Genomic DNA, 21,633 nt, shown 5'->3' on the forward strand with positions numbered 1-21,633 from the left:
AACCCTTCCCAACTGGTGGAAAATAAGCTTTTGCTTAGTGACTAATAACATAAACACAGACAAGATTTTTGGGCTTATAAATAACCAGTTGTAAAAGTGCCCAAGGGAAGCAGCCCTTTTTGCCACAAGAATGGCCAAGAGTGAAGTTCCTGTCACTTCGCTGATAGTGACCTTACTCTGGGCGAGGAGCCTTGGGCCCAGGGTGCTGAAGGCGGTCATTCTTTAGGACAGATTCCCAAGGCATCGCTCTTACGCGTTCTAAGCCCTGGGCTATTCTGGAAAAATAATAGTTGATCTCTAAGGTTGTTCCTGCTTGAAAATCCTGTGGCTCTGTGGCAGCCACATGTTTTAAAGAGCGGGGCCAGCGGGGAAAGTCATAGGCTTTTGTTTTGCCAGAGCTGCCGAAGAGGCAGATGAAATAATTATGAGGTTAGCTTCCATTTATTGAGCGCTGGCCGAAGCACCGCGCTGAGGGTGCTGGGCCCCAGAATTTACTGAATCTCCCGCAACGGGGTGAGGAGATTGTGAGCCTCACTTGACGGGTGAGAAGACTGAAGTTCAGGAAGGGTCAATAGAGATGAATAATAGTTAGTGGCTGAGAGCGTGGAGGGTACAGTTAGAATGTGGGCCCAGGCCTGGCTCTGCCTTGTATGCGCTCTGGGCCATGGCAGTTATTAACCTCACCGTACCCAGGCTTTCTCACGTGTAGAATGGGGACACTCATAGGACCAAAGCCATAGGACATAATTCATGCAAAATGCTATTAGCACAGTGCCCGCACATAGTAGGCCTTCAGTAAATGCTGTTGCTATGAGGGCAGGCTTCAGAAGCTTCAAGTGTGACACCGCACGGCCTCCTTGATGAATCATTGATGTTCCAAGCATCCACTGATGCTAGAACTGTGTTTGCATTTACCTAATCTAGGGTGACATTCAGGGCCTTGACGGTGAGACTCCAGTTGCTTCTTGTGGGAGGGGTGGGGTCTCAGAGCCAGGCCTGGCCGTTTGGACAGTTCTATCACCTGGCTGCCCAGCAGCCCCGCCTGCAAGAGTGAGGGGCCGATTTTATCACTAGGCTGTCATCTCCTCCATCCAGTGCTTCCCACACTGGCTCCTCGTTAGTTCCTCTGGATGTCAATAGGAATATTGAAATGACCAAATCAGCCTGCAAAACTCTGAGTTAAAGAAACAAGACTCTCCAAGGGCGATCAAATATTAGCCTTTTCTAAATACGTTACCTGTGTTTGGCCATGGAACGCTTTTTTCCTCCAGAACATCTTGCAGGACTAGTGCCCCATGGAACGTGCATTTGTAACTGTTCCCCAGCTCCCTCCAAATGCAGCCTGCAGAGGGGCAAGAGGGAAAGACGGGAGACCAGAGAGGATGGGGATTCGGAGCAAGAAGTGGCCGGGGACATGAGACAGGTGGACAGAATCAGTATATATTTTAGAGGTAGGACCAGCAGGACTTACTGATGGAAGCTGCTTAGTAAAGTATTTGGTATCCTGAACTGTGTTGAACTGAACTGTGCTTATATGTCCTCGATACCAAGTGAGCCAGTGGGAAAGGGAAGAAGCCAGTCGCTGAAGCCATTCTTTGAGTCAAATGACCCAGACCTTCTGATAGTCACTGTAGGGACCACTGGCTTTGTTCTCCTTAAGTCTTTGGCTTTTTGAGATGTGAGGCTCCTTGTTTCTTTCCCTCTCAAAGTTCTTTCCCTATTTCTTCCTTTCTCACCTTTTTACAATGAGACAACTCTCTGTCTTCTCCAGGCATAGCACGCTATCATTTTTGGAGGCTGAGCCATGCATCCTGAGGCAGCTTTTCCAGTTTGCAAAGTTTATTGTTAATGAAAAGTGTACATCAGGTTGAAATCCCTGGCAGGAGCCAGAGCTGCAGATGCAGGAGCAGCCAACGTTATCTGGCTGTTCTCGCTCCTCTTCCTCCCTGCTCTCCTCTTCCCCCTTCATTTTATCAGAGAGGTTTGGCTGGACTTGAAGGAGCCCAAAAGGAACTGAAGGGGCCTGAGCTTCTAGCAGCCAGTGACAAGGTGTGGGAGGACAGGGAACCCAGCCCTGGAGCACATTCCAGTTCAACTCAGTTCTCATTAAGACTGTGTGTGTGTGTGTGTGTGTGTGTGTGTGCATCTGGTTCAATGCTAGGCCCCGGGGGTCCAATAATATTGATACCAACAGTAATAGCTAACATTATTGAGGGCATGCTGTAGGCGCAGGACTTGTTCTAAGCATTTGACATACCTAATATCAATAGATCCTCCCAGCAGTTCTAAGACAAACTTACTAATATCATTCACATTTTTATAGTTGACGAAACTGAAGCACAGAGAGGGCAAGCAACTCCCCCAGAGTCACACAGCAAGCAAGAGATATTATAGATCCAGGAATCCTGCATAGCAGTGTCTGATTCCAAAACTACATTTTTTTTGTTTTCACCTCTCAATGTCCAGGCAGAGGAACTGGATATGTAAACCAGCAAATAAATCCACGCAGTTTGAAACTGCTGTGATGCAAGGCTCGCTTAGTATAGTGAGAGGCAGAAGGGAGGCAAACTGGAAGCCATGTTTGAGTTCGTTCTTGACTGATGAATTGGAGTTTCCCTGGCAGGTAAGACAGGTAGGAGTGAAGGCAGAGGGAAGAGCATGGAGGTGGGAAACAACAGTGTGTGTGTGTGTGTGTGTGTGTGTGTGTGTGTGTGTAAGAAACAGCAAACAGTCCTGCATTGGTGGGCATAGGGTCCTGGCAGGGAATTGTAGAAGCCCATAAGATGGAGGGAGGAAGGCAGGGGCCCTTCCGGGAGGGTCTTGAGCACCCTACAAATGTTTTGATACCATATCCCTTGGGAGTGATTGATTCCAAAACAGTTATTATTTATTTATTTATTTTTACTCAAAGGACTTTTTTTGTGTGAAAGCCCCAAATATGGAACAGATAACAGTGGACTTGCTTTGGTTGAGGTGCTGCTGAGGACCTAGAGCGTGTCCTTCGTGGCCTGTCCTTCGTGGCCTCCCCTTGCTCCACCCCTCCCCCCACCCCTGTCATCTGCCTTGAACTCCAAGGACTCCATCCAGCAGAGTTTGCAAATTGCTGTTAGAGAACATCAGGGTTGGGGGGAGAGAAGCATTTAGTGCTATGTAGTTAGTTACTGTGATTGTCCAGAATGCATTTATGAAGTTTTAAGTTTATCAGTTAATAAATATTAATTGAGTCCCTTTGCCAAATAGCACTCCGAGTGCTGGGGATACATCAGGGAATGAAGTAGCCTGACCCACATTTACATTCTAGTGGGGGAGACAAAATAAATACACAGACGAGATGTATAATAGGGCTAAGAAGGGTCTGCAGGCTCATGTAGGACCTGGTGGGCCACATTCGGAACTTCGGGGGTTTTATTTCATGGAAAGTCTGGACAATTTTGAGCAAAGAGGTGACCAGCCATTCACTTTGGGGTTAGCATAAGTTACGAGGTCCAGGTAGCTGGTCCATATCAAATGGTTAATAAATGAATGGTAGTCATGTTGGTTAATACCCATTATTATCCTGTCTATAGGGGAGGGGTTCTCAGGGGAGGGACTTGGGAGAAAGGATCTTGGTAAAGGGAGTAGGGTCCTCAGAAGAGAGAGGCTCATTCCCTTCACATTACAAAGGTGTGTCCAGTGACAACAGTGAGGACGTCATTGTCCACCTGGCTGGAAAACTTGCTCAACTCCTTGTCACGATGAATGGCTGACTTGTGTGCTGACCGGTAGCTGTTTACCCCGCACCCAGGGACATCTCCATCGTCCTCTCTCGCGCTCTCTGTAGTCATAAGTGAGCTTGTTGGATAAACAGGACATCTGTGTATTGCTGTCCCCCACCGCAGTGTTTGAGAACAAAGATAAGATTGTGATCATCATGGAGTATGCAAGCAAAGGGGAGCTGTACGATTACATCAGCGAGCGGCGACGCCTCAGCGAGAGGGAGACCAGACACTTCTTCAGGCAGATCGTCTCCGCCGTGCACTATTGTCACAAGGTACAGAGACTGGCCCCGTGATTATGGCACCACATGGTTTTTTTGTCACGTTTCTAAAGGTGATGTCTGTTCATTGTAGTATATATGGAAAGTGTATAACATGGAAAGAAGAAAATTACCACTCGCCGTAATTCCAGGATCTGGGGATAACCCACGATTGACATTTTTGTTTGTTCCTTTCCAGTCTCCTTCCTCCTACTCCTACCATTTGTTTTCTGTTTAAACTTTTTATTTTGAGTCATTTTGGACTTACAGCAGCTTCCAAGCTAGTACAGAGAGTTCCCCATAAACCCCTCACTTGGTTGACCCTAGTGGTACCATTTGACATTATTGTAGTACATTTGTTAAAACGGAGACACCAACATTTGCACATTACTATTAACGAGACTCCAGATTTTATTTGGATTTCTCCAGTTTTTCCACCAATGGCCTTTCTCTGTTCCAGGATCCAACCCAGAGTAACACATTGCACTCAGTATTTTAATAAAAGTACTGAGTACTTTTTTACTCAGTATTCTTCCCTCACTATTTCTAAACATTTTCCTATGTTACTAAACACTTTTCTAATTATTGTGATTTTTGGACATTTAGGCTGGCTCCAGTTTCTGCTTATTATAAATTGTGATCACCATCTTTATATATTAACCTTTTCCTCTCATTTGAGTCATTTACTTAAGAGAAATTCTAGAAGTGGGATTACTGGGCCATAATGTCCTGAACCTTTCATTGTCTTGATCCCTTTTGTTGCATTGATTACATCCACATACATTACCTACAGATGCTCACATATGTTTTATTTTAACACACCTAATGGGATGTGCTCTTAATACAGCCACAGTTTAGCCACCCTTGGTCTCTGGAGAAGGAAATGCAAGCCACAGATAATTGCAAGCCATATTTCAGCCATGATTGTTAATACTCATCTTAGAATTAACAAGCCCTGGTTTCCATCCCATTCATACTTTTCTGCAGAACTACCCTACTTTGAACATCACTCGCTGTTGAGGACAACAGTGACACCATCCAACATGGCATCCAAAGGAGAGTCACCTTCTTCATACATAGGGTCACATTGTGGGGCCTTCTGGTTTGTTAAACATTCTGGTTAATTCATAGTGGCTCTGGAAGTAATTAGAAAATGATTACTCAAATCGAAACCCCTTCACCCATGTGAACATTATTTGACTTCTCTTTGCTCACTCAGAAAGACACTGCTGATTCAGGTCATACAATATTTTATTATCACACATCATCGTAAAGCACTGGGTTTTCATTATTTGAAGTGTGTGAATACTTGGGTTTCATATGAGTGGGACTTTATTAGACTCATTCCATCTTATTGCAGCAATGTAAACCAGACTCCCCCCCCAATGCATAAAACGAAACAAAATCAGGTACCTTGGATTCCTGTATCTTGCCTCCAGGAGCCTTGGTTTGTGCATTTCTGATTTCAAAACACATCCTTGAAGATTTGGGTTAGAAAAAGAGTAGTAGAAATATATGTTTTCACCCCTCCAGTCAGAGCTTTTGGCGATGTTAGGAGTTGTCAAATGGGAAGGAAAATAAACAATAAAGAACCAACTGTGAAAGGGCAGATTCTGAACTAAAGAAGTCTTAAATGAAAGGCAAAGAATTTCTAACCAGTTCTTTTGCTTAAAAGAGTAGCTTCAATGCAAATGTCCTTTACACAGAATGATGCTAAAAACTTATTCCCTGCTATTGATCTGCCCAGCCCCAAATAGTTGGTTCTTTCTGTTTCACGTCTCTCCCTATGCCCACCCACCCCCTTAAAATATCATTGAGTTTTAAAAGAGGATTCAGCACACCCATTGTTAATGCTGTATAGACCAACAGCCTAGCCTCTTGGCTAATGACTGTTTTTACCTTTCCGCTGGCTGTCTGCTTGTCACTGCAGTTCAGCTTCCAGCCTTTCTAAAGTTTGCCTGAATGGGAAGGTCACCCAGTATGGCAGCCACCTGCTTTGGTCAACCCAGTGGCTACGGTCTCATCTGCCTCTCCCCCCTTCACCCTTCATCCCACATTGAGTCCTTTTAAGTAGAAAGGGACTTTCAGAATCTTCCCACCCCTGGGAGTGCCTTTGTTATCCTCAGAACAGATCTGGATTGATTTCATGGGTCAAAACAGATTGGATCAGGCCCCTTTCCAGCATTGGGGAGGTGGGCAGACAGAGAGGCAGACAGGCAGGCAGGCAGACAGACAGACAGACAGACAGACAGACAAGCACGGTCTGTGAGCCTTGTTATTACTGTCGTTCTGAGTCCCCAGCAGAGAAATCTGCTTCTTCCCTGGGAATCACATCACAGGCAGACATTGTTTGCTGCCGCCTGGGACTACATTGCTTTCACACAGTGGAATGACATTCCGACAAAGGATCCCCCTGCTGTTTTACAGGCTCTGGGGGAGAATGGATTCCAGTCATTTTTCCCTTAACCACACAGCAAGTGACTAATGCTATTCTGTCCCTGGTCGCTGGCGGGAGCTTCATGACAGTGAAAGCAGCCCTGAAAGATGGAGGCGAAGACCACCGGGCTGGTGCATTTCTTTCATCTGTCACATATTTCCCCTTGCTCTGCCTCCGCCTTCCTCTTTCTCTCATCCCAACCACTCCCATTAAGTTCCCTGCCTGTCTTTTCCTTTCAGAATGGTGTGGTCCACCGGGACTTGAAGCTGGAAAATATACTGCTCGATGACAACTGCAATATTAAGGTAAACCTCTTGCCTCGTGGATTGATATGCACGGCCTGGGGTGGGGTGGGGGGGCAGCCAGCGGGGGCTCAAGCCGCTCTAAACTGCAGCCTGGAAATAAGGCGGCCACTTCCTTCCCTGTCAGATGGGTGGGGAGCATTATGGGCTTGAGCCCTCAGTTCAGTTCAAACCATTAAATTCAGTAAGCATTTACCCATCTGCAGCTACCTGCCATACATTGTTCTTCACGTTGGGATAAAAAGGTGACTAAAATAACAGCCCCAGTCCTCAGGAAGTTCACAATCTACAATCATCACCATAAAAATACAATAACACATTGCATGTGTATTTCATATCATAGTTGTCTGATAAAACGTAAGTTCAATCTTTACAACAGTCCTGTGAAATGGGTACTGTTATTTACATCAATGCACAGATAGGGAAACTGGCACAGAGAAGTTAACTTACCTGAGGTAACATAGTGGTAGGTAGTGGAGGTGGGGTTTGAACCCATGTCTGTCTGACGCCTGAGCCCATGCTCGATTTGCTTTTGGGCTCCAAATTATTTTAGAGCTGGAGCTCTTTTTTGGCCACTTTTCTGTCCCACTCCCACCCCATGTCTCCGACTTCTCCCTCTCAACTCTCCCCCCCCCCCCCCCCCCCCCCCGAAACCAGCTGTGGAACTGGGAAACTGACTGAAATGATGGTGGTTGCCGTTGGGAAAGACCTTACTGTCAAGTGATAGAATTTACTTTTACGGAGAGTATTATTGCTGGCTGCTGCTGGAGCTGGAGAAAGTTCTCCTGGCCGACAGGGTTCAAGTGCCTCCTGCAGAGCACTCTGAATGTCCTTTTGATCACATCTGCAAAATAAGCAAATACGGTTTCAAAATAAACGGCACTCGCTGCATGGGTTTCATTAGGAAGGGCCTTCGTACTCGAGGCACCAGGGGATCCCTCTAATTGGCCATTAGTGACGTGAGCGCCTCAGCCCTGGTCCCCGGACAAAGCATGGGAACGACCTCGCGTCGTCCTTTTTTGTTGTTGTTGCTCTCAGTTGTGGGGGGGTGTCATGGGGAGACGATTTCCTTGCTTGGAAGGACCTAGTTGCTTTGGTGGTTGGATCCTGTTTGCAGATCATGGTGGCCACCATTAGTTATCATCACCCTTTGAGAGGCCCCTTGAAGCCATGTCCGGGTGACCTCTTGTTCCTGTAAGTGGTTGACCATGGTCACATGTTTTTGTGTAGTCCTTAGGATAAGGAGGAAACAGTTGGCCAAAGCAGTTTTCTCTAGGAACAGGAAGTGAAATCTCTTTGCACTTCTGGCAAAGTGGCTGGAGTATTTGAGAAGGAGACTGACTAGCTGCAGAGTTAGAAAACCCCATCCTGGATGGCTTACTAGCTGCTTGGCATTGGCAAAGCCACTTCACCCTATATCTTCCTCTATAAAATGGGGTAACAGTAATGCCCATAGGCTTGTTTTGAGGGCTAAATGAGATACTCTGTGTTTAGCTATATAAATTACTGAGCACTGGGCAATGAGTCAAGGTTAAGAGTGGTGACTTTGGAGTTGGATAGCTTGGGTTTGAATTGCAGCCCTGCCTCTTACTAAGAGCTGTATTTTGGATAAATTACTCGCCTGTCTAAGCCTCAGTTTCCTCGTTTGTCCAGTAGGGAGGCCAGTCCCTTTCTCTGGGGATTCTTGTTGATTTGTTCATTTTTTTTCCCCAATGAGTATTTCCTGAGCAGTGACCGTGTGCCATGCCCTGTGCCCAGTCCTGCGGATTCGATGAGACAGGAGGCTTTTAGACAATAAATAGTCAAAGTACTTAGCACTGACTCAGTATCCAAGGTGCCTGCTTAAATGGCTGGCCACTGGGGAGGAAACCGGACAGGAAGTGAGCTGCCCTACAGGTACCTGGGGCCTGGGGAGTGGTGGTCAGGCCATGGCTAGAGAATTGGGTTTTGAACTGAGGGGCACATTCGAAGGGTTTGTGTCATCCACCCTAGTCACCTTCTCTGCAGATTCTTCCTGCCACCTGCCCCCAGAGCTCTCAGAACTAAATGTAGTCTTTACAAGGCCTGGAATGTGAGCCTCTCGCTTGAGGATTGAGTTCTGTAGTACAGCGTGACCTCTTGCTCCCATAACGTAGTCCCAGAAGTGATAAGGCACATAGCTTCCTACGGAGTCATAGAATTTCCCAATGGAGAAGAATGGTTAGAATTCTGAAAGCAGCTATACTGGGAGCAATAGGTAGGAGCCCAGGAGACTAGGTCATTTGCATAAGCACTAGGGCCACGATGTTGGGTCTCCTCAGTTCCCAGGACCAAGTCCTTCAATCTAGGATCCCTGTCCATTCACAGGGAAATAACAGACACGTAGCACATGATAGAAATTAAAGGTTTGGTCATATCTTTTTTAGGATGCTTAATCCTTTAAAGTTTCTCCCTTGGCATTTACCAAGGTAAAACACACACGCATCCCAAACAGAAACCAATCCTTCCCACTCTCTGACACTAATCCTTTCTTCTGCTTGTTCAAGGAATGCTACTAGGATCTGAGAACCCTACACCTTGAAAGAACCATGGTGGTCATTTTCCAATCCCTTGTTTTAATGATTGTGGCCCCAAAAGTCTAAATGATGTGCCCAAGATCACACACAACGAATCAGTATAGACTAAACTATTGTGTTTTTGTTTCCCCAGTGTGTGTCACAGTGCCTGTCACACAGTAGGTGCATTTAAGTTGTTTGATTTTGGAGTGAAGGGATGACAGCCGGGATTAGAACTCACATGTTTGACTTCCAGGCAAATTCTCTTTTTATTATCTCACACCCACTTCCAAGGTTTTTTAAAATGTGTTTCAGCTGGTGTTGATTTGTCTTCCGGCTGTATATGCTCAGCTCTTCCTGAGTCAGCGTTTTGCTGAAAACATATTTAGAAAGATCACTTGTGACAAAGGCAGGCAGGCACAGACACACGGCCACAAGCTGGCCTTCATGTTCCGGAAAGCCCATGACATCAGTGTCTGGCCCGGGGGACCGTTGACATCGATGGCCTGTTACCAAGCAATGGGATATGAGCAGCGAGGTGCCTCTTGGAGCCCCCTCTTGTGCCTCTAAATGTGGGTGCATCTTCCCTGTTCTAAGGGTAGAGGGCTTTTGCCCACCAAGCCTATAAAATTGCTACTGATTTAAACTGGTTACACATCATTGCAGTTTTGGTATGAGCCATCCAGCTTGTTCCTCTCACCTTCCTTGCTTGATGTTGATTTGCAAAGAGCACATCTGGCATTGGAAATTATCTGGCCACTGCGAGAGGGTGTGGCTTCTAAAAATATTCACACAGTCGGTCAGCAGAAAGAATGAGAGAAATGTGCTTCTTTGGGTTGCATTCCGTACTCTGTGGAGAAGCATGTCTACTAAAATAGACACCCAGTGTAGCATTAATTTGCAATTAATAAAAACGGGCCAGATTCACATCCCACTCTCTGGGAGAATGGAATGCCGACAATTCCCATAGGAGGCTCCTGTAAAAATGCTTTACAATGAGAAGAGGTCCAGGCACCAGGGTCAGCCGACCTCCTCAAAGAGGGCTGGGAATTTGGTGAGCTCCCAGGGCTCAGAGTAGAGGGCCATAGGGCAAATGGCTCATTGCCCCTGATGACAATGGAAACTCAGCTGCTGCCGATAAGAAAAGAAGCTTTGAATGGACCGGGCTAAGGCAAGATAGGAACCTCTGAGCCTTAGCGAGACCAAGTGGGGCAGCTCAGCACATGGGCCTCTGGGCTTTGAGTATATGAATGTGAGAATGTGCATTCATGCACTAATTAATCCATTCATTTTTTTTGTTCATTTATCCATTTATGTGTGTGTCTACATATATACCCATGCATCCCTGCATTCAGTCATCCATTCTTGCACTTAACTCATTCAGCAAATTGAGTCTCTCCTAGGGCACTATTTATTTGACCGCAAATATTTACTAAGTTTCTACTGGGTGCCTGGGCCTGTGCTGCATGCTGGGGACTTAATAGTGAACCAGATGGTGAGGTCTTTGTCTTCTTGGAGCTCAGAATCTAGCACTTGTTAAGTCATCACTCATCACGAGCCATGAGAAGGATAGAGGTAAATGAGGAAGATAAGGTACCTGCCCTAATGGACTGAGAATTTCAGATGGGGACCCAAACAATAAGCAAGGCAATATGTAATGTAATTGTCCAGTGGTGATGAAAATCTATGCAGGGTGAAGTTGGAGAATGGCAGGTGCTATTTTAGATAGGATGGTCAGAGAAGACCCCTTGTGTAGGTCTTGAACTCCTCAAATCCAACAAGTTTTCTCTGGATTCCTGGCCTTTGCATGCATGGTTCCCTCTGCCTAGGATGCTCTTCCCTGTGCTCTTTGCCTATTCCTTTTTTTGAGTCTCAGCTTGAATGCCTCTTCTTCCAGGAAGGCTTCCCAGCTCCTTGTCCCTTGGCAGGGCCTCATTGCCCTGCTATGTGCCTCTTAGTACCCTGTGTAATATGCTGTGGAAGTGCTGAGCAGGAAGTGGTGGATCTATCAGTTGGATGGACCAGAAAGCCTTTGCTGAGGAAGTGGTGATTGAACTGGGTTTTGAAGGATGGGTAGGAGTTCAACAGAAAGCACTGTAATGGTCTTCCAAGGGGAAGGAGCAGCAGGCACATGAACAGGGCATGGAAGCTAAAAAAGGAAATTTAACCTTTATTGAGCCTGTGCTGAAATCCAGAGCCCTGATCCAAACCTTCCACATGCTTTATTTCATTTGGTTCTCAGAATGTTTCCACCAGGGTATGTCTGATTACTCCCATTTTACAGATGAGGAGGCTCCTACAGTTAATAAGTGATGGAGCTGGCCACAAACCTATGGCTATATGACTCTAAAGACCAGGCACCTGATAAATTCTACCCTTTACTGCTCCCACCTAAATTTGCCCTAAATCCAAGAAAGCATCACATGAGGACACTTTTTGGTCCTTGCTTCAGTTGGCCTTACTGGTCTGTAGGGAGCTTGTGTTCAGCTGTCCCTGGGAGAGACTCTTCAAGTGCAGGGATGCCAGAGTTGAATGTGTAGTGAGCTGGGACAGGTTGCTCATTACTGTCTCCTGAAAGGCTGCTTCTTGGAGGTGCCCTCAGTTAAGAGCTTCCCCAGATCACATGGAGTCGATCATTTCCAGCATATGTCTCTCTGTCTCTCTCTCTCTGTCGCTGTCTCTCTCTCTCGGTGTGAGCTTAGATCTTTTGAAGATGAAAGCTGACCCCATTCACTTCTGCTCATTGTTCCACTCCCTACCTTCACTTCCTGACAACTCAAAGGCAGGCAGGCACAGACTCAGGAGTGAGGCTGTCATGGGTAAAGCAATTAACTCCAAGGCCGGAAAGGAGCTATGGAGTGTGTCTTCCTGGATGGGATTGCTGTCTTCCTGAAGAGTTCCACAGAAAGCCCATTTCCTCCTCAGCCACCTGAGAGCAATAACTCCCCTTTATGTGGAACTTTATAGCCAAGGCAGTTCTTCTCTCACAGCTCAGGCCAGCCACTTTAACCACTCTGGGCCTCAGTTTCCTCATCTGCAAAATGGGAATAATGATGGTACCCTCTTCATAGTTTTGTCGTGAGGATTTAATACATTAATATATGTAATGCTCACAGAGCAGCAACTGGCATTTAGCAATGCTGCTACTGTTGTTATTATTATCTCATTTAATCTAATTTTGGTTTTCACAGCACCATGTGGTTGGTACTGTTGCAATTTCATTTTCCAGTAATGGAAAGAGACTCAGAGTTAGTAATTGCTAACATTTATTGAAAGCTTACTGTCTGAGAGTTCTGTCTATCAGTTCATTTGATTTTATATCAGCCTGGCAAGGTAAGTTACATTATTATTATTTTTTAATTTAATTTAATTTTTTATATACTTTATATGATGTGTACAAAACATCATAATGATTAGACATTTACACCCCTCACAGTAATAACCCCCTCAAGTCTACTACCCCTCTGACATCATATATAGCTGTATATTCCCCATGCTGTACTTTATATTCCCTATGCTGTAATATATATATGTTATAGTTGACATTCAATATTATTCTACATCAGCTTTGGGTATATAGCACAGTGGTTAGGCATCTGCACAATCTATGAAGTGATCCCCCCAATAAATCCAGTACCCATCAGGCACCCTACATAATCTTTACAAAATTACTGATTAAGTTACATTATTTATTATCACACCAGTTTTTTTTCAGCGTATGGTGAACCCTCTGGGGATCTTGTTAAAATGTAGCCCCTGACTCAGCAGGCCTGGGGTGGGGCCTGGAAATGTCAGTTACTGATGTGCTTGCTCCCAGCTGGTGCTGGTGCTGCTGGCCCAGGGACCTCAGTGGAGGAAGGAGGGATTAACTAAGGTGCCTACAGCTAGTGCTGCGAAGAGGTGAGGCCAGGATTTGAACTCAAACACTCAGGCCCTACATCCCTTACTTTTCCCGTCAAGCAGTACAGACTCTCATGTCAGACATGCTTATTTTAGAAATGGATGATGATGATTTCTCTTGGCTCTTTGGTGGGCAGTGGCTTAGAGCATTCAGTTCTAACTTTGTCTTGCTTAGCAAGCAATGTTAAGTAAACCAAACCATCGGCATTATCATAGTGGCTGTAATTTACTGAGTCTACTGGGACCAAGACTATTCCAGGGCTTTACATGAGTGTTCTCTGATCCTCACAACACCTCTATGAGGTGGGGTCTTTTATTCCCATTTTGCAGATGAGGAAATTGAGTGACTTGGCAGGTCCCACCAATCACCTAGTAGTGCTAAGGCCAAACTGAGCCCCAGGTTCTTCTGACTCCTAACCTCTGGTCTGTCCAGCCCACTGCACTTCCTCTTAGACACTGCAAATGACTCTCAGACCATTGCTTATATTCTCATTGTCCTCAGCAGCCTTTCCCAGTGGTTAACTGTCAGCAAGCTGATACTTCCTTTTTCATCGAATGAGCTCACAGTAATTATTCATGTGATCTGAGGTTCATCCTTTTTTTAATGGTAGTGAAATCTATGTATCATAAAGTTTACCATTTTCGGGTATACGGTTCAGTGGCGTTAAGTACATTTACATGGTTGTACAACCGTCACCACTTCCCATCTCCAGGACTTTTGCATCTTCCCCAACTGAAAGTCTGTCCCCATGAAAAAACAACTCCCCATTCCTCCCCCCCAACCCCCGATGACCACCACTCTATCTTCTGTCTCTATGAATTAGACTTCTCTAGGTACCCCATGTAAGTGGTATCATATAATATTGTCCTCTTGTGTCTGGCTTGTCTCAATTAGCACAGTGTCTTCAAGGTTAACTGTTATAGTGAAGTTAATTCTTTTGAAATGTGAATAATCATTTCTTAGTTTATCTTCTAACTCTGATTTTTATCCAGCAAGCTACAAAGTCTTGATAACAACAAAAACTCCAAAAATTAAAGACTTCCCAGTTTCCTTTTCAGAGTCCAGGCGGAACTGAATAGTCCAGTGTGGGGACAGAGGGTGGTTCTGAACCAGGATGGGGCAGGGGAACAATCCATCACCAGCAAAAATGCGAAGTAGTTAACCTCTCTCCAAAGGTGACTGGTGTGTCAGCAAAATACAACTTTACAAGCAAAGCCCAGATGCCTCCTTGGCAGAGAGTCACCCTCTCTACACAACTGATGTTCTGTTACATAGAAAGCACACAGGTTGGGAACCTGACACTCATGGTTGTTCTGTCTCTGTGACCTTCAGCCAAGCTTCTCAAGTCCTCTGACCTCTAGTTGCTTCAGGTAAAGAGCAAAGTGCAAGATTAGCTCACGTCTTAGGGCTCTTTCAGGTTGAAACCATTTCTGGGATTCGGTTATTTTTGTTTTATTATTTTTTGTTTTATTATTTGGTTATTTTGTTTTACTTTAAAAATTATTATTCCCCAAATTTCAGTTTTCCCAAATTTCCCAGATTTCTTTCACTGTCTTCTTGGATTTTGCCTTTTCCTAGTCTCTTCTGTGCTGTTTTACTTAATATTTTTAGTTCAATTCACTTCTAAAAATTATATTTATTTTTAGGAAGCCTTATGTAATTTCCTTCAATGGAAAACTAGTATTATTTTGAGTATCATGAAGTTACTAAAGTTACCTATGTGGATTTAAAGGTGGGAAGCAAATATTTATTGAGCTTCAACTCTGTGCCAGTTACTAAGCCCTTTACGTCCAATATGTCATCTAATTTTCACCATGACCCTGTGGGGGTAGATACTATTCCTGTCTCCACTTTACAGATGAGAAAACTGAGGCTTTCAGAAGTTTCATAACCAGTGGCCATTTCCCCTCTTATAGTTGATATAAGCTTCACGGCATGAAACCTTAGAGCTGCAGCCCAAGTTTAAGTGGCTCAAGGTTTGAGAACTATGTGTGCCTGTATGTGTTGATTAATATGGCTTTTCCGTTGAAGTGCCAAGAACATGGACTAATCTAGACTTCAATTAATCTTCTGTCAGTGGCAATGACAGTTTTACTGGGAGAGTCTGATAAACATCAGTCTGCGAGGATGGGATTGGGTACAACATAAACACACTTCTCAGAAGGGTTACAAACAAAGTAAGGATGCCCAGACTTGGAGAACTCCCAGTGGGTGCGTGCGGAGATTTGCACGTGGAGCTGGTGGGTGCCTCTCACATGTATGTGTATTTGGAAGCTCATAGGCACCCCAGATGCCACAGACATTTGGGGTGGGAAGGAATGCATTTTCCTCAGGACGTGCACTGTGCTGTGCAGTTCCTGCCTTAGCTGTAGTCGACGAGGACGAAGCCTGCAACTTCTCGGGATGTCCAAGGGCTGCAGCCATTTGTTTCCTCTTCTGATTGACAAGGCACACTTCATCGAGCTTCCAGCCAACTTCCTGCAAGTGAATCAGGGGCCTTGATAAGAAAGTGGAATTCAGGGCAATTAAGTGCAATCTGAGCCCCAAGAATGCGTTTCCTGAGGGTGGGTTTTCACCAGCTACTATCAATGACATTCCATTCATTCAGGGATGACTTTTACGAAATAGGCTTATTCCGGGAGCTGTGTTCAAAACAGCTTCAGCGCGTTTGCGGTCAGGCTGGGCTGCTCTCTGGGCACGTGAATCACTCCACCTGCTTATAAGCCTCAAATGGAAATCAGCTTGGGAAATGGCAGAAGCCCACTTGCAAGGATGGAAGGGAAAGGCTTAGCGTGGAGTGAAATTTGCTGTTACCCAGGGGCAATGTGGCAAAGTGCTTTGAAGCCTTAGAGATGCAGAGGTTTACATTGACACTTACTAGTTATCTCTCCTGAGATTAATAACCAGATCTCCCTAAACCTCAGTTCCCTAATCTGTTTAATGGGTTTTAAAAAAAAATTCTGGTAAAATATCCATAACATAATATTTTAATTCTTTTCAGGTATACAGTTCCAGTGCCATGAAATACATTCACATTGTTGTGTAAATGGGGTTTTAGATAGGATGAGATTAGAGAGTATAAAGTGCTTAAAACAGTGCCTGATAAATGGAAGTTGTTCAATAAGTGGTAACTAAGTTTATTATTATTTTGTATTATCTACTAATTATCTTGTGCACTTCAAGATATAATGTCTATTCTAGTGACAAGTATTTCTTGGGTGAGGGCAGGTGCTAAGCAGTGGATGACACAAAGATAAGGGGAAGACGTAGAATCTACCGCCTGCCTCAGGGGACTCAGAGTCTAATAGCCGAGGCAAATTTAATATATTTATATATGCATATGCATATATGTACATACACATATTATATATACATTATATGTATATGTGTGATATATTTGATAATATATACACATACAGAGGGTGCCAAAAAATGTATACACGTTTTAAGAAAGGAAAAAACTGTATTAATATATACTGATCACAAAAGATGAATACAAGTCATGTTTGACTTCTGCAATTACAAGAGGTGCTCAAAGTGGTTACCATCAGTGTCCAGACACTTCTGATTACGGCGAACTACCGCTTGAGCAATGTTGACAAAGTGTTAACGTTGCTTAAAATGTGTATACGGTTTTTTGGCACCCCTGGTATATACATTATATGTACATATGTGATATGTAGGTGATATGTACATACATATATACACGTTATATGTATATATGTGAAAAAATTTATATAGAGATACATAGATAGATAGATAGATATATGGAAGAGTGTTGCCATAAAGGATAATAAATAAAACACTTCAAGAGACCACAGGAAAAGAGAATGACTCCAAGGGTCATTCTGCTTCTCTTGTATTACAAAGGGTTGTGTAATACAAGAGAAGCAAGACCGGAGAACTCAGGTTAGGTCAAACATTTGCGTAGAACTTGAAGACTTGAAGGTTATAAAGCACTTTTGCACTCAGGGTCTCATTCCGATTCCTCTTTCTTCTTATCATCCTCATGTAATCCTGTGACCTAGAACAGTACAGGGATCCTAGGTGCCCATTTTCTGGTGGGTAAGCTGAGGCTCTGTGACTTGCTCCATGTCACACAGATGGTTAGTGGTAGAGTTTGGGCTGAAATATAATGACTCAAAACCCAGTGCCCTGAGTTCTTTTCCTCTCTGGTCACAATGTGGGCAAACTACAGTTCTGGTCAGAGCATGGGTGGATAAAAAGGTGGTGGTGTCAGGTTCACAGGTCAGGGTTTTCCAAAGTGTGATAGCACACCACGGTGGTGCAGTGTGATTTTCAGTCGGCCGCAGGTTGACAAATTTCAAATGAATAGTTATGCAATTTAATGTTCATCAGAAACATCAAACCTGTGATTTTGTGGATATTTCTCAGGCAAGTCAAAACCGAAGTGAAGCTAGAGAGTCCATGTACGGAGTAATTTTAAGTAAGACTAGAGCATGTAGTTTGCAGAGATGACAGAACTTGTTTTGGATGCCAAGGGCTGCAGTTGGGAATCACTGGCCCAGTCGTACTGACTGGTCCTTTTATGAAGACCCAGGGCTGGAGAGAAAAGGACGACCCAGCTGGCAGACCCACCTGGGCGTCGCTCAGCTGCTCTATTGTTGTGTGGTGTGAGCTGATCCAATGCAGACACTTACTGTACCACTGACACACATCTCCGGATCTCACTTGCCTTTGTAGATTGCTGACTTTGGGCTTTCTAACCTGTACCAGAAGGACAAGTTCTTGCAAACGTTTTGTGGGAGTCCACTTTATGCATCTCCTGAAATTGTCAACGGGAGGCCTTACCGAGGGCCAGAGGTGAGCAGGTTGCCTGTTGTGTATTTATGGTGGAGCAGGTGGAGGAGCTTGGGGGAAGAAAAGGGAGGAGGGCAAGAACTGGATCCAGGAAATACTTAAAAAAAAAAAAAAAAAAAGCAAAGAAAACTTTTCCTTACATGATTATAAAGGCTATAACATACACAGCTGTGAGAAAATTTGAAAAATCCAAGAAAGCGTAAAAGAGAAAATAAACTTACCTGCAATCGAGCCACAAAAGATAACCACTTAATATTTTTGTGACTTTTTAAAAGATAGTTTCCAGTGTCAATCTGTGCATTTAAAAAATAATTGAGATCACTGTTTATGTATATCTGTGTGTATATGTATCTTGCCTTTTTTTAACTTAATGTTATATTGTGACATTTTCTGAATTCGTTATTGAAAACATGGTTTTTAATGATGACACAATGTTTTACTGTGTGAATAAATATACCTTAATTTAATCACTTCCCAAGATTGACAATCAGATTATTTTCAGTTTTTCCTCATTATAACAAAACAGCAAACCAAAATACCCCTATCTCTGGGAATATTAGTTTTGCAAATATTTTTGACAGCAAGTATTTTTTGATTAAGGAAAAACATTTTAATTTCATCTTCTAAATTCACGAGAAATGCATTTCTCTGTATGGCTAAAGCTTTCATGGCCACTGTAAAAGATACGTATGTGAACAATGTTATTTTGAAAATGGGTGAGTTGCAAGTGACTATTCTTTTTGAAAAGGATGGTTCTTTTTACGGAGAGATTCATCCACTCAGTATCCTTAAATAGCAGCTGCTCAGTGGATTGAAATGTTTCCTTCCAAAATATTTATCTGTTTGAGAGTGTTTGGGGGCAGGGTTGGAGGCTGAAGAGAAGGATGCCAAAAGCCTCTACCAATTACAGTGAAGAGAGAGTCTTTCTGAAGGAAGAATGCAAGGGAGGAGCATAGGATTCAATTTACAAAACTGTAGAAACTCGACACTGTAAATTTATCATAGATAATGAACGCTTCTTTGATCTTCCAGGATCTGTTTCCGAGGTTACAAGCTGGCAGCCTGTGATCTGGCCAGCAAGCGTGTTTTATTTGGCCATGCTAGTCTTTCTACAAAAAATTGAACACGCATTTAATAACTGAGAGATTTCACATAAAAATTTGGTTTCTCACATCTCTTAAAGAACCAAAGGATTTAACAGTGCTGGGCCTACACTGCTATGTGGCAGCAAGGAGCCTAGGGGAGGCTGCCTGCTTAAGATGGGTGAATGCACTCTGCAGTTTGTCTCTGTCCCCAACACTCCCTGTTGTCCCCCAAATTCTCTCTTGTTTTGTTTATGTTTGTTGTCTGCCTGGCTCTTGTAAGCATTTGGGTTTGCCACCCCTGATCCACTTGAAGAGGATACAGGAAGGAACTGATTCCTGGATTAGGAGTAAAGAGCCCTGGGTCCCAGTTTTACTTCCAGCACTGGGGTGAGGCCTCTGGAGAAACCATTTCGCTCCTTGTGACTCAGTATTCTCACCTGTCAAGTAGGTTTGAAAATAATCCAGGCTCTGCCTGTTTCACAAAATTATAATGAGGATCAAGGAAGATAATCTATTTGAAAAGTTCTTATGTAGGTTAGGTCTTGGTTTGAAATGGAAATGCCCAGCTGCACTGCATATCAGTTGTCAGGCTGCATGGGAACCTGTCTGCCAGGTACTAAATTAGTTCCTGGGGTCGCCGGGGGTGGCTGCTCACTGTGTGATGCTAATGGTTTGGGAGGCGTCCGGAATCTGCTTCCCAGCTCCTGTATGTCCTATCTCTCTGCTCCAGGTGGACAGCTGGGCCCTGGGCGTGTTGCTTTACACTCTCGTTTATGGAACAATGCCATTCGATGGTTTCGATCACAAAAACCTCATTCGGCAGATCAGCAGCGGAGAGTACCGAGAGCCCACGCAGCCCTCAGGTGCGTGCCCGGGGAGGGTCAGAGGTCGGGTAGGAGTGTTCAGGTTACCTGCCCTGGCTCACGCTTTCTGCTTCTGTTTAGTGTGTGTAAGGAGTCTCCTGCTTTTCCTCTTTCTTCTCTCCATGTCTTTGCCTCCTGGCAAAGCTGGCTTGTTAGCCTGCTTCACCCAAACCTCCCCAGATTAAATTTTCAGGAGAAGCATTCTACACAGCAAGCGGGCTAAGAGTGCTGTTTGCTTGTTGAGTGAACTTGGGCAAGTCTCTGACTCTGTTTGGGTTCATTTTCTCCACTAAAAATTAAAATTTTGAGAAAGGTAGTGCATGAAGTCCCTTCCAGTTCACGTGGACATATAAAATGCCCTCACTAGACTACCAGGGCCGGACTGTAAATGCCCTTTGCACTAGTATGCCACTGCCTGAGGTATGGCCCATGGGTGCTGTTTCGTTGTCTGTTATCTACACAATGGCTGTATCCCATCACCCCAGACAAACTCAGTGGTTTAAACAACAACCATGTAACCACGTCTCTTGAGTCCCTGGGTTAGCTACTGCTGTGCTGTCCGTGCCTGGGATTTCTCCTACAGCTGCAATGAGATGGCAGTTGGGGTTGGGGCTGATTATGGGACACCTCCGTGTGGATTCTCTTTCCGTGAGGTAACTCCCCAGGCCGCTCAGTCCAGGAGGGAGCCTGGACTTCTTATGTGGCAGCTCAGGGCTCTAAGAAGGAGGAGGAAGAAGCTGCTAGGCCTTCTTCATGTTTGCACTTGGAAGCCAGATAATGTCACTTCCGCCATGTTCTATTGGTCAAAGCAACCGAGGCCATAAGCTCTATCTCTTGATGGGAGAGTGCCATGTGCGCATGTAAAACAGTGTGTGCAGGTGGCCATCTTTGGAATATAGTTAACACGGACCCTCCATATATATATATATATATATATATATATATATATATATGTGTGTGTGTGTATGTATATATATATATATATATATATATATATATACTCACACACATATATATATATATATATACACACACATATACATATATATGTACTATATATGTATACACACACGTACGTGACACGTATCATTGATTCTCATTACTCATGATACTTATGTTCTATAAAGTTGCTATGAACATGGAGTTACTGAAGCATTGCTCTTAGCGGAAATACATGGCTCAAATCCCGTGAGCCTCTGGTCACAATGTTTTTGTCAACCGGCCAATACATAACCTTGTTTTACGTATGTTTCTGTTTAAAGATACCTCACTTAAAATACATTGTTCATTCATGAATATCGACCTCGTGGTCAACACCATAACGCATGCCTGAATGAAGCTTATCTGGCACACACATTTCCTCCACAAGGCACATCACAGCCTTCGTGTACTTAGGGACACTGGCTAGCACTTCAGCACTATGCTTGGGGACTATTTTAAAAAGTGAAATCACCAACAAAAAGTACAAAAATGTGAAAAACACCGACTAAATAGACCGTGAAAAGGACACTTGTTAGTATGAGAGCAGAAGCAAGAAGACAGGCTGTTGTCCCCTTGTTGGGTCTCAGCTGGGAGCACACATGCCTGTTGGGGCAACTCACATTTTTTGCCACTCTACAAATGTACTCAAATGACTGGGAAAGCACCCTGAATATTGATTTTTTTGGGTTACCAA

The 21,633-nt window shown here is 44.2% G+C and overlaps 1 protein-coding gene across 1 annotated transcript in view; it reads left to right on the forward strand.

Moving 5' to 3' along the window:
* Positions 1-21,633, forward strand: part of NUAK1 (NUAK family kinase 1) — a 73,929-nt gene that overhangs the window by 46,465 nt on the left and 5,831 nt on the right. Inside the window, exons 3-6 of the mRNA XM_019728450.3 lie at positions 3,879-4,030; positions 6,692-6,757; positions 17,894-18,013; positions 19,826-19,958. Coding sequence (XP_019584009.3) covers positions 3,879-4,030; positions 6,692-6,757; positions 17,894-18,013; positions 19,826-19,958 — 471 coding nt within the window. The remainder of the gene's footprint in view (positions 1-3,878; positions 4,031-6,691; positions 6,758-17,893; positions 18,014-19,825; positions 19,959-21,633) is intronic.

This window comes from Rhinolophus sinicus, chromosome 1 (assembly GCF_057876585.1).
Source record: "Rhinolophus sinicus isolate RSI-liver-muscle chromosome 1, RSI-T2T, whole genome shotgun sequence".
Taxonomy (NCBI): domain Eukaryota; kingdom Metazoa; phylum Chordata; class Mammalia; order Chiroptera; family Rhinolophidae; genus Rhinolophus; species Rhinolophus sinicus.